General features: G+C 46.4%; 2 protein-coding genes across 2 annotated transcripts; both read left to right on the top strand.

Moving 5' to 3' along the window:
• Positions 1 to 1,215: 1,215 nt before the first annotated feature.
• Positions 1,216 to 2,321, top strand: LOC103591281 (olfactory receptor 52W1). Its single transcript, XM_008573706.1, has one exon. The coding sequence runs from the start codon at positions 1,289 to 1,291 to the stop codon at positions 2,249 to 2,251; it is 963 nt and encodes a 320-aa protein (XP_008571928.1). The 5' UTR covers positions 1,216 to 1,288; the 3' UTR covers positions 2,252 to 2,321.
• A 4,887-nt stretch (positions 2,322 to 7,208) lies between these two features.
• On the top strand, positions 7,209 to 12,340 carry LOC103591280 (chromosome unknown open reading frame, human C11orf42). Its single transcript, XM_008573705.1, has 3 exons — positions 7,209 to 7,322; positions 11,051 to 11,849; positions 12,120 to 12,340. Exons 1-3 carry the CDS (start codon positions 7,251 to 7,253, stop codon positions 12,248 to 12,250), a joined length of 1,002 nt encoding a protein of 333 aa, XP_008571927.1. The 5' UTR covers positions 7,209 to 7,250; the 3' UTR covers positions 12,251 to 12,340.
• The last annotated feature ends 161 nt before the right edge of the window (positions 12,341 to 12,501 follow it).

Below are 12,501 nucleotides of genomic sequence, written 5' to 3'. Positions count from 1 at the left end.
CATAGTTCCTTTCTTTGCCTACCCCCATCTCTGTCTCCTATTCTTCTTCCTGAGTTGCCAGGCCCAGTAACACTGAGGAAAGAGGCAGAGCAGGGAAGAGTTAATGTGGCACAGGTGGGAGGAGTAAGGGCCCTGAGGGAAGCAGGTAGAACAGCCACATAAAGGGTCCCACAGGCACTCATCAAGGTGAACAAAAGCCCCCAACACATAGTGCTCAGGATCTTTCCCCCATCAAGCCTTCAGCTGGTGATTTCTCCCTCATTCCTTTATCCATGCAACATTTATTAAGCTTCTTCTACGGGATAGATTCAGGGAGGAGTCAGTCTACTCGCCCTGCCTCCTCCAATATCACAGATGCTTCTTCCTTGTATGGCTGCTACTCTAGATTGAATGCCATTTTCTCCACCTCCATCACCTCCATTCCCTCTGGCACCCCAGGAATGATACTCTAGTGGGATTCCCTTCTGGATCGTGAAGGAGACAGAGAAGTTCCTTTTCCTGCTATCGTCTCTCTCCGTTGCTCTCCAACTCCAACTTCAGCTCTCCAGCTGGTGCTCAAGTTCACTACTTCAGCATCAAGTTCAGAATAACGTAAGCACCCCTTACTCCCAAAACCCACCAAATTTTCTCCTGCCACACCAGGCTCCCAGCTTCACTCCACATTTGACTCCTACTACTGTTTCTCCCTTTCTTTCTACTCTGCTTCCCTTTCTTCTTGGAATGTTCATGACCAGAATGTTAGAGCTGGAAACACTTAAGATCATTGTGTCCACCTCCACTGTAGAGCTGAAGAAGCTGAGGCTCAGAGGTTCTTCCTGAGGATACATAGTCAGGCACAGAATTGCCTAAGACCAGATCCCCACCCAGCACTGGCTTTATCCCCATATACACAGACTGAGACTGACACTACTTGGACCCAGAGGAAGAAAAGCATTCATCTCAACTCTACCCTCAGCTGACCTCCAATTGGAGGGCTCTGGCTGTACCAGCCACCGCAGCAGTAACCTCCTTCCTCACTACCACTGTTCCCCCATTTCTCCTCCTACAAGACTCACACGTTTTTAGAAGCAAAGGATTCTCCCATCTTAGCTAGGGCTGTGACCTTAATTATCCATCCAAAACCCCCAACCAAAGTTTATAACCCTGTGATCCTTCCAGCCCTGCACTACCCCTATACATACCCAATGGATGAATTTGTGCCACTGTGATACCCCCAAAATATCTCCCTTTGTTCTTTCCCTGTCAGGTGTCATGCCCCCATGAGCTCTAAAGCTTTGCCTCCCACAGAATGGCAGAAACTCCACAGCCCAACTCTACCTTCCTCTGCCCAACCTTCTTCATACTGACTGGCATTCCAGGGCTAGGGGGTGTCCAGGCCTGGCTGACACTGGTCTTTGGGCCCATGTATGTGTTGGCCTTGCTGGGCAATGGAGCATTGCTGGCAGTGGTGTGGATAGACTCCACACTACAACAACCCATGTTCCTACTCCTGGCCACACTGGCAGCCACAGACCTGAGCTTAGCCACATCTATAGCCCCAGGGTTGCTGGCCGTGCTGTGGCTTGGGCCCCGACCTGTGCCATATGCTGCCTGCCTGGTCCAGATGTTCTTTGTGCATGCACTGACTGCCGTGGAATCTGGTGTGCTTTTGGCCATGGCCTGTGATCGTGCTGTGGCAGTAGGACGCCCACTGCACTACCCGATCCTAGTCACCAAAACCCGTGTGGGCTATGCAGCACTAGCACTGGCACTCAAAGCTGTGGCTATTGTTGTACCTTTCCCTCTGCTGGTGGCACGATTTCAGCACTTCCGAGCCAAGACCATAGGTCATGCCTACTGTGCACACATGGCAGTGGTTGAGCTGGTGGTGGGTAACACACGGGCAAACAACTTGTATGGACTGGCACTTTCACTGGCTGTGTCAGGTGTGGATATTCTGGGCATCACCAGCTCCTATGGGCTCATTGCCCACGCTGTGCTGCGGCTGCCTACCCAGGAGGCCCGTGCCAAGGCCTTTGGTACATGTAGTTCTCACATTTGTGTCATTCTGGCCTTCTATGTGCCTGGTCTCTTCTCCTACCTCACACACCGCTTTGGTCGTCACACTGTACCAAAGCCCATGCACATCTTTCTCTCCAACATCTACTTGCTGCTGCCACCTGCCCTCAACCCCCTCATTTATGGGGCCCGCACCAAGCAGATTAGGGACCGACTCCTGGAAACATTCACATTCAGAAAAAGCCAGTTCTAATGAACAGTGATTACAATGGAGACTAGGAGTGCAGGAGGGGGGACACTCAGAGAGTCTAGGGTCTGGATGTGTGAATTATGTCATCTCACCGACTGCACATGATCATGATAATCACTCAACAGGTATTTGCTGTGAAGCCCCTCCTATGTGCACCACTGGCATCTGTAGACTTTGGCTAGCCATGCATCCTGCTTGGGAGGAGGCAGGAGGCAGGGGGCTACACATTACCATGCAGGGAAAATAAGAAAGATCAGGAAACTAGTATGGGATCCCAATAAACAAGATCTAACTTAAAGAACACTCCTTTTCTGCCCCACCTCCATCATTTCAATCTAAGTCTTCCCATGTTCCCATACAAAAGCTCCTCTACAGATCCCATACTTGGAGGAAGTGTTTGGCACTGCTAAAGAGTTATACTGCCTCTGCAGGAAAGTGCTTGGGTACTTGTCTGGGATCACAGCCCTCTCTATTCCTGGAGCCAAATTCTGTTTTCAGCCCATTCTCAGGGAAGGAGTTAATGTGCCCAGTGGTCCCAGTTTGGCCAGAACACTGGTTTTTAAGACATTCCCAATTCAGACAGTGCTCTTGGTCTCATGTGTAATCGCTACTTCTGCTTCTCCCCACTCCACCAAAGCCCCAAGAATTAACAGCTGGAATTTCTCTCCCTAAGCCTGCAGCTTCAGGGACCAGGGGTCTAACTGAAAGAAATTTTGATATACCAAAAAATCATTTTAACTACATCACCTGCTTGCCTGAAGTCGAGTCACTGTGGTCTCTTGTCAGTTTGCCCTTTTGTGCACCCTCAACCAAGAACGTAAATTCCTAAAATCCCCAAATAAAATCCTCATCGGCACCCTCATTTGTCGTGGCAAGCATCACTAGAAGCACATGTCAGTGCAATATGATGAAATAATATTTCACACTACTGCAGCTTACAGAGCATAGATATTAAAGGGGAAGTGTCATGGTGTTGCTCAACAGGGGATTCATTTTCAGTTAAGACTCCATTCTGGAAGAAATACTGCAAAGCAAAAAGTCTTTCACGCCAGCATGGAGTTTAGAATGAGTATAATCTCAGACAGAAAGCAGGGAGTCACTGTTATAAGGTCCGAAAAAGCTGCAGGCTGCAGAGGCAGACCCAAGCTCTCCAGAAAAAAACTATCATAACCACAGGTATTGGAGTTAACCAAATAGCCACTGAAGCCAGTAGCAACCCAGCCCACTCGGCACAGATAGCTGGACCAAGCACCATGGGGACACACAGAAGAGAAGCTGCAGAACTGAAAAAGCAGATGATGCCATCTCCAGGGCCACATGGGATTTCACCGGGTCTTCATTAAAAAGGAACTGAAGAGATAGCCCAGAAGCTCTGCTTGATTTTTAGAGGCATCGTCACACTGAATCCAAGTGGATGGGGTGGGGGGGATCTACATCAACCTAAGTATAGGCTCAGTCATTCTCAAGAATAAATGTTCTTCATAAAATTCTGAGTTTAAAAGCCCTCCAAGCAATGATTTTGTGGATAATTGTGACAAAATTCTAATCCTAATGGGTCACAAGTCTTTAAGATGTTCATATCCTTCCCTTAGTGACTCTCCTTTAATAAGTCTATCCTGAAAAAATAATCAAGATGTGAACAAACATGTATGCAGTAAGATATTTATTACAATGTAATAAAGCAATATATTATAAAGAAATGTATTTATGATAATCCTGGGTCACAAAAACATACACACACATTTTTTTCTTTCCCCTCCATTACATGAAAAGTGAAATCATATGCAGCCAATCTTCATAAGCAATGAATTCTGCCCGCACACCCTCACCATAAGAAAACTCTCTTCTAAGGCAACTTCAACCCTCGTTGTGCACAAACCCCCAAGGTAGCTGGTTCCAAAGCTGTATGTTGCCCATTGTAAGAATTTTCTTCCTTTGAGCCAAAAATCCACCCCTTTGGACACCGGCATTTTCTTCCAGATTGAGAATGAATACATACCTACCATGTGATATGTTTAGAAAGCTTTACAGGCACTCTCTCGTTCCTCGTAACAACCTGAGAAGAATTAATTATAAGCCCACAATCCCTTATCTACATTTCCAAAGTAAAAAATCTCTGAAGAAGCAATATCTTTTTCCTAACTTTGGCCCAAAATCTGACCTCAACATCATGACCCTATTTATAGTCTTTATTTAGCTCATTTAGCGTGAATATTCATACATTTAACTGTGGAGATGTTGATGTGTTTGATTACAGGGTGCTGTCCTGAATTCCAGGGGGGTACTCCTTAACATATGATATATGTACTATATTCCCTTTCTATAATAGGAAAAATTCTAAATTCCAAAACATATCTGTCCGAAAAAGTTTCAAATAAGGTGTTAGGGACTTGCACAGTTATCCCTGAAGCCTGAGAGAAGAGAATAGACTTGTTAGGGCTCTTTACCTTATCATTCTAAAGTCTTTGTTGTCAACACTACTCTACACTGCCCTAGAGGTTCATGCAGAGAACCGCATGTTCTCTGGATAAACAGACCCACCTGCTTGTTGCCCTCATGCTCTCCACTCAGGTCATTCTCAGATATCCCACAGATGATATGTGCCTCTTTCCCAGGGAGACCCAAGACAGTGCAACAGTGGAGGCAAACCCCATGAGCAGGATATGGCCCAAACAGCCCAGCCCTGGAGCTCACCAGGTTCATCCAGGACTCAGCTGTCATCTGTTTTCCTTTAGTAACTTTCAGTCTAAAATTCTATGAGCCAAAAGGAAAGACAGACTAACTTAATGTCAGAGTGGAGCAATATAGAATTTAGGGAGCCTAGGGAATCACAGTACTCAATCAGCAAGAGAAAAGACAGAAGGTATGGGCTTCTGGCTGAATTCATCAGTACCCAATTTTCCCTCTGAGCTCCTCTCCATGAACAAAAATCCTAAAGAGATCCTGCTCATCCTATTTCACCAACAGCCCACCACCCCTATGCCTACCTCAACCACCCCCTTCTCATTCTGGAATCCCGTCAGGATTTGAATGTGCATCACTCTCTGTCTCTGTTTATCAGTCACTCTCATTGTCTGTGTACCTCTGCATCTCTCTCTGCACTGTCACTTTTACCCCATGTCTATGTCTCTTGCCCTTGTGTATATCTCTCTCTTGCACTGCCTCTACCTCACTCAGAGATCCTTCCTATAGAGAACAGAGGTGCCAACTATACTACACCAGGTGACTTCTTGTCAACCATAATAAAAAATGTAATAAAATGACATAAGGAAGAAGGAATACGGTTTCACTTGTCGTAATGAGAAATTTGGGGTTTCTGATCTGGTCCACTGTGGCTCCTCTCATCCTGCCCATTTCCTTTTCACTAGGCCACTTTGTACTTTCCATCTAGCAAGCAGCCCTCCCACAACACACTAGAGCGAACAGAAGGAACATGTTGGTCTCTCCCTTCACCAAAAATAACTACTGTTTAATGGCTAAGGCTGGAATCAGATGGACTTTGACTTGAATCCCAGATCCTCTATTAACTCATTGTCTGTCTTGGGCTAATTATTTAACTTCCCTGAACCCATTTTTTATTTGTAAAATGGCATAAAAACAGTACCTTACTTTGAGAAGTTACTAAAGGGTTTAACTAAGATAATGCACTCAGTGTTTGGCACAGCCCCTAGCACAGAAGAGCTCAACACATATTTGATATTAATTCCTCTCCTGGAAAACAGGATTACACCCACTGTCAAACCATTGCTCAAAGTCCAGGCACCCACACCCTTAGTTCTAAGGACACCTGCCCTCCCCTGAGGCCAGTTACATATCTCCTTTAAGAAACTTTTCTTGACAACACTCTCTCACCACTGTAGGACCCTTTCCTTTGTCCCCACACTCATACCACCTCAGCCAGCTCAGATGATAACCAACATTGTGAGATAGCTCTACACAATGGGCTGGGCCAGAGGAGGATACCCCCTACACACAAAGGTCTTCCTGGACACAAAGGAGAATCTCCAGAGAGACTCAGAGAGGGGACTCCTTAGACAGGCGGGGAGTGGGAAAATAGCTACTGAAAAGACTCTCTAAAGTGGTTCTTCAAAGAACACAAGGGGAGATAATCCATACATAAGAGCTGGAGTGAGAGAGTAGCTACTAGACACAAATCGGCATTGGACAGGGTATAGAGCATGAAGAAAATTTCCTCAAATCTACCTGGGTAATTCTGGCTTCCTGAAAATTCTCTCCAGTTACTAAGGCAACATTATCCCAATTAGATTCTTACCCTCTACATTGTCACTGCTCAGTCATGGCACCTTCCTACACACAAACCTAGTTTTCATTGCAATTGTAACCCACCTATTAATAATGGGTTTCAACCTAGACTGCACATTAAAATTGCCTGAGGAGCTCATAGAAATTGTGATGCCCAGGCACACTCCAGACCAATTAAATCAGAACCTCTGGAGATAGGATATAGGCATCAGTAATCTTTAAAGCTCCCAGGTAATGCCAAAGTGAAGCCAAGGTTGCGAACCACTGCTTAGTTCTCAGCATAAGCCCTGATCTATACTTCTCCCATGTCCTTCAGGACCCAGGTTCAACCTCACAAAGAAGTTACCTGCAGCTAATAAGACAGCAAATTATTTCAGAGAGGCAGCTGAAGGGAGGAGAGTCCTAATCCTGTTTCCTCAAAGAACTCACACCAAGAACTACACACACACACACACACACTCACACACACTCACACTCACAAATGCACTCTAACAGATACCTGCATTTTCCTTCCCTAAACCAGAAGGATGGATAGGTGACTCAAGAGTATAAACTACAGGCTGTGGTGAGGCTAAGAAAGTTACTGTCCTCTCCCAACCCAAGGCTCCATCACCTAAAAGGACCTCTATGACCTCATGCTGCAGTAGGTCAGAATCCAAGGCCTGGGCACTTACCTCCCTGGGCAGCTTGGGGTTCCTGCAGCAGCCACTGCCCTGCCCAATCCTTCCCGCACCCCACCATGTTGGCTGGTACCCCCCACCTGCTGACACTGGATGAAGCTGATGCCACCTGGACCCTCATCAAGGATAAGGTAAGTAAAGGAGGCTAAAGAGGAAGTAATAAAGTGTGACCTGGGGCCGAGCCCATGGCGCACTTGGGAGAGTGTGGCACTGGGAGCGCAGGAGCGCTCCCGCCGCGGGTTCGGATCCTATATAGGGATGACCGGTGCGCTCACGGCGCTCGCTGGCTGAGCGCGGTGCGGCTGGTCTCAAAAAGGACAAAAAAATAAAATAAAAAAGTGTGACCTGGATGGGTCTGAGCAGCTTGTGAGTAGGAAGAGGTAGGAGGCCTGAAGACAATAACTAACATTTACTCAGTGCTTGCTTATGTGCTAGGCACTTCGGTAAAGTGCTTTGCAAAAATTGTCCCATTTAATCACAATTTCAAAATTAGTAAGAAAGGTTCCTTGAAAAGCAATGTATAAGGAGCTTTGAGAGCAGAGAGGAGAAGCACTAAGCAGGGATAGGACAAAGGAAGTCACGAAAGCTTCCTGGAGAGTGTGACATTCTAGCTAACAAGTAGGAGTTATTCATACAAAGAGGGAAAGGAGGACTTGACACATAAAAGGTGCTTAATAAACACCTTAATGAGTTAATGAACAGATGGGTGGGTCAGTGAATAGCATATTAATTAAAGGTAAAGCATATGGAAAAGCCAGGAGTGGAAAAAAACAAAATTCATATTTGTGAACTGCAAATAGTCCTCTAGAGCAGAGTTCAAAGGAGTAGTGATGAAAATGAGGCCACAGAAGTACAGGGGTGGACCACAAAAGACCCTTTAAGTTTTCTGTACAGCTAGACTTTACCTCCAACCCCCTCACAGTTATCTCCTCCCCTTCACTTCCACAGAGTGAGAAATTTAGGTTGTGAGCCAAATACAAAGATTTCAAGGACCAGAGAGATCTCAGATGTATCTGGTTTGCAAGTGTCCAACAAATCTCACCTAATCACTTGACAGCTACAGGCTAAATGGCAGTAAATTTCTCAGATTAGACAACTTAGGGATCAGGTTCTGGCTATGTAATTTAAAGGAAACTGAATTTAAGGCATTCATATAAGGCAGCCCACCAAGCTTAAACAACCATCTTAAAGCAGTGCCCCACGAGACTCAAAGCAGCCTTCACGGCATGTAGATCCCATTCCAGATGGGGTAGCTGCTCACCACAAAGGCCAGCTTCCCAAGGAAGCAGAAACAGGAGAGTCAAGGTCTTCCCAAGGATTAGAAGAACTGGTTTCAGCAGTGTAGAAGGTTGGTCCTGGACTACATCAATAAGAATTAGGGTGAAAGTTAATGGGGTCTTCCACTATTAGAAAGCTACACCATCTCTAAGTATAAAAAAAACTCACTATCCTGTTTGAATGGAAAACTGTCAGGAAAATCAGGATAGAGATATGTAGGATAAATCACTAGTGGTATGTGGCAACTTCAAGGTATACCTTTGAATGACCTTGTTTCCTGACTCCAGAACTGCTGACAGTTTATTGAGCACTTTGTAAAACATTTGGCTCAACAGAATATGGCTCAAGAGCTCCCCAGTCAGAATTCAAAGCAACCAAGTTACATCTAGAAAGACAATCTTCCACCATCACTTTCTTAGACTGCCCCTAGGAAACCTAAATTTTCAAGCATCTAAGGTCCATAGAATTTCCACCCAGAAGCAGAAACTTAGTAGGTCTCAGATGGTGACTCTACCAAGAACACAGTCACGCTAGCAAAGAACTGAGTTACTGAGCTCCTTACTTTTCCTATTTTAATATAACCACTGGAGGGCCCAAAAACCTCCATGGCAAATTAATGCGTATATGCTGTGGAAGAGCCTTCAGCTAAACCAGAGATTCACCTTTTTTTTTTTTTTTTAGCAGAAACTTGGACAGTGAGCATCAGGTATTTTAAATGTCACACTCCTGTTGAGGGACCTCTCCTGAAGACACTCCCATTTGTCTTATTTGTGCAGAATCCTAGACACCAAAGGAGCAGCTAGGGTGGGATTATGAAGTTATGCTTGATAATTATGTTTTCACTGTCATGGGGCAAAGCATTCCACCCCAAAATGCCAACCAACCAGTGCTCTGCTTTCACCCCTGGAAACATAACTGGCCCTTCTCAGAGCACTGTTCTTCAGCCTGATGTCCCCACCCAAAAAGAAACTGTTTCGTGTCTCTGTGAAGCAAAGTAATGATGGGAAATTCCTCCATGCAGATCAAGAAAGAACATCAGTTACTTCCTTGGCCAGCTGACAAAAGATGGTAGTCTTCAAACTACCACACCTGGTTCAAAGTACAGATATAACTCCATCAGTTAACTACCCTATTATGCTACGGGGTAGTACTTCCAAAACAGCTTTTTGTAGCAAAAAGCAGACCATCCTTAAGGGATCATTGGTGGATTCTACGAAGAAGGCCAGCAAAGTGGGCAATGTCATCAGTAGGGAGACAGACATGTGGGATTTGGGGGCTAGAAGTAGGGAGTAGCGTACAGCACTTCAAGCATGGGGTTCAAATATGAAAGAGACCTAAAGCAGGGCTTTTTTGTGTACCCTTGCTCCCTAGCAGAACAGAGGGACAGAAGTCTCAGCCAACAAAATCCTGAATGAGTCAAGATTACTAGAGAGGATCTTAAAGGGTTTTCCAGTTGGTCATGAAGTAAACTTTCCAGAACTGGATTACCAAGCCCAAAAAGGCCAAGACAAAAAGGGGAAAACCAAGGCGAACTGGAATCCCTAAAAGCATATCAGAACTAGCATTACCAAGATGAGGCCTCAAATTCCCTAAAAGAACTATCTCCTGCAGCTAGAGCAGAAGGCATATACTAAAAGGTAACAGACACAGTGTTAAGAATGAACATTCCAAACCCATTTCCTTGTGCCCATTCCTGGTTAATGACATCGCTCATGTAACAAATTACCTAGGAATGATCCTTGAAGATTCCTTTTCCCACACCCCTTAAGTGACCAACTTCTACTAATTCTATAACCTAAATATCTCTAATATCTTTCCCCATTATTTTAGTTCAGGGCCTCATCATGTCTTGCCTGGAGTATTATAATACTCTTAGTTGATCTCTCTCTCCTTACTTTATGCCTTTACATTAAAAACTAGCTTTCTAAAATATCTGACTCTGTCCCTCCTACCCAAAGCCCTTCAAGTGGCTTCCCATTGCCCTCAGGACAAAGTTCCAGTCACTCAGCATATACACAAAAGCCTTTCATAGTCTAGTTCCTGAGTGCCTTTCCCTCTTCATACAGTTCATGTAAGTGATATGAAATTGTATGTTCCTAAATGTGCCACTCTTGGTTTATAAGGTCAGGTTTTTTCACTGACTCTCCCCTCTGCCTAGATTGACCATTCTCCTACTTGGCTAATTCCTTCAAAGCTCAAGCATTACCATCAAGAAACTTAATTTGATCCTTTCTATTAAAAATAGGCTGTCAAATCTCTTGTCTCCTTCATACCTTGCTCTCTGTTATTTTACTTAGCTGACTACTATATACATTTTTGTCTCCTCCATTAGACTGAACTATATTAGGATAAGGATAAAGTCTCATTCTTTTATGTATTCCCAGTATCTGGCATAGGCTGGCACATAGCAGACATTCGAGGTTTTACCACAGGAGAGAACTGGGAGATAAGCGGGAGGTATAAGTCCTAGTACACTGTAGAGATGTAATTTAACAGTGAATGGTGGGAGGGTCAATCTAGAATAGAATATGTTAATAACAGACTAAATCAGTCCCTGACCTATAAAACTGGCCACTTACAGGTCATCGAGGAGCGCTTTGGGTCCAAAATCGTGGCAGTACCTTTCCTGTCGGATGCACCCTGCTATGACCTACTGGGTGTGCTAGTGAAACAGGCACGCCTACCCCACACCCGCCTGGCTTTGCCAGGTCGACAGGGCCGGAGGGCACTGAAACCAGTAGGGCCACTACCAAACCTCCTGGAGCAGTCAGGGTCTGATGGTGCCTTTGCCCACTGCACTCGAGAATACTCACCAAATGGCCAAGCAGAGATAGCCTATGAAGAGATGCGACTGTTAGATGGGCAGCCCTGCCGGATCTGCCTACATATGGGTGGTCTGCGCAAGAAGGTAGCTTTCCTGTTGCTGCCACCAGGGCAGGTGAGCCTACAGCAGACTCTTCCCTGGCTCCGAAGCACCCACAGCATCTACGTCATCTACCAGGTCTTCTCCTGCTCCTGGCTGCAGCTTGGGCTGTTGCCTACAGCCCGTGAGCCTCAGCTGCTCCGATTACAGCGGTCATTGCCTGTTGCTTTCTCCTGCCTCAAGTTTTCACTGCAGCCCAAGGGTGTGGTAGGACCACAGAAGCCTCTAACCAAGGACCCGTTGCCCCATGGGGTCAACTGGGTCAGACCCAACCTCAGCATCGTGCCACCTCTGGCCCCCACATCAGAACCTGCCAATGCCCCCGAAGTTCCTGATGTGCCCCCACCTGTCCCAGCCCCAGCTACGCCACCTCCACAGGAAGGGCCAGAGGGTAGACCCACCAGATTCGCCTACAAAGGCCGAAACCCCTTCCGGAGGGGGCCCCAGATGCTGCCAGGTACTGCTAGAGAAATGAAGATGAGAGGGATGGGAGGGACAAAGTACGGGAGGCAGAGGGCATGGGGAGGATAGCCCAGGAATGTGTGGGGCACCCACAACTCTGCACAGAACCCTGGTGAGGGGGATGGAGTTAGGGAGCCAGGGGAGGCTGAGATGGAAGCATGGTCCTGGTGAAGAGGGTGGGAATAGCAGAGGACCAGAGGGAGGGACTGGGGAGGCAGAAAGACCAGGGCATGAGTTAAGCTGTGACTATCCCCAACCCTAGCAGAGAACTGGCTCTTCAGTCCCCGCAGCCCCCCACCAGGATCCCAGGGTGGGGACCCCGGGGACCCCGACCGGCACTCCATGTCCCTGCCCCTGCTGCAGGGTCTGTCCTCGGAGTTCGACAGCGACGACTGAAGCTAAGGCAAGAAACGCAGGGGGCAAGGCCCCCAAGATCTGTCATAGGGATACTGATCCCCAATAAACATTAGCTGCTGCTCCCCCAAACCATCCTAGGCCCATTTGGCTCCTTCCTACTGGGGTCCAGAGAAGGGGGAGTCTCCACTTTCTCCCTAGGCTTCAAGTCCCCTCACCCTCTAAGGACATAAAGGGTACCTTGAAACCTTGGCATCAATGTCTTCACTAGAGAGAAAATACCCCTGACACCT

This window comes from Galeopterus variegatus, unplaced genomic scaffold (genome assembly GCF_000696425.1).
Source record: "Galeopterus variegatus unplaced genomic scaffold, G_variegatus-3.0.2 Scaffold956, whole genome shotgun sequence".
NCBI classification, from domain to species: domain Eukaryota; kingdom Metazoa; phylum Chordata; class Mammalia; order Dermoptera; family Cynocephalidae; genus Galeopterus; species Galeopterus variegatus.
Note: the sequence above shows the minus strand (reverse complement) of the source record. Positions and strands in the feature narration are given on the sequence as shown.

What these genes read in the sequence shown, in the direction of transcription:
- LOC103591281 (XM_008573706.1), top strand. Translation starts at nt 1,289, where the DNA reads ATGGCAGAAACTCCACAGCCCAACTCTACCTTCCTCTGCCCAACCTTC.
- LOC103591280 (XM_008573705.1), top strand. Translation starts at nt 7,251, where the DNA reads ATGTTGGCTGGTACCCCCCACCTGCTGACACTGGATGAAGCTGATGCC. An exon ending in GGACCCTCATCAAGGATAAG is followed by an intron (nt 7,323 to 11,050) that starts GTAAGTAAAGGA and finishes GGCCACTTACAG; the next exon opens with GTCATCGAGGAGCGCTTTGG. An exon ending in GGGGCCCCAGATGCTGCCAG is followed by an intron (nt 11,850 to 12,119) that starts GTACTGCTAGAG and finishes CAACCCTAGCAG; the next exon opens with AGAACTGGCTCTTCAGTCCC.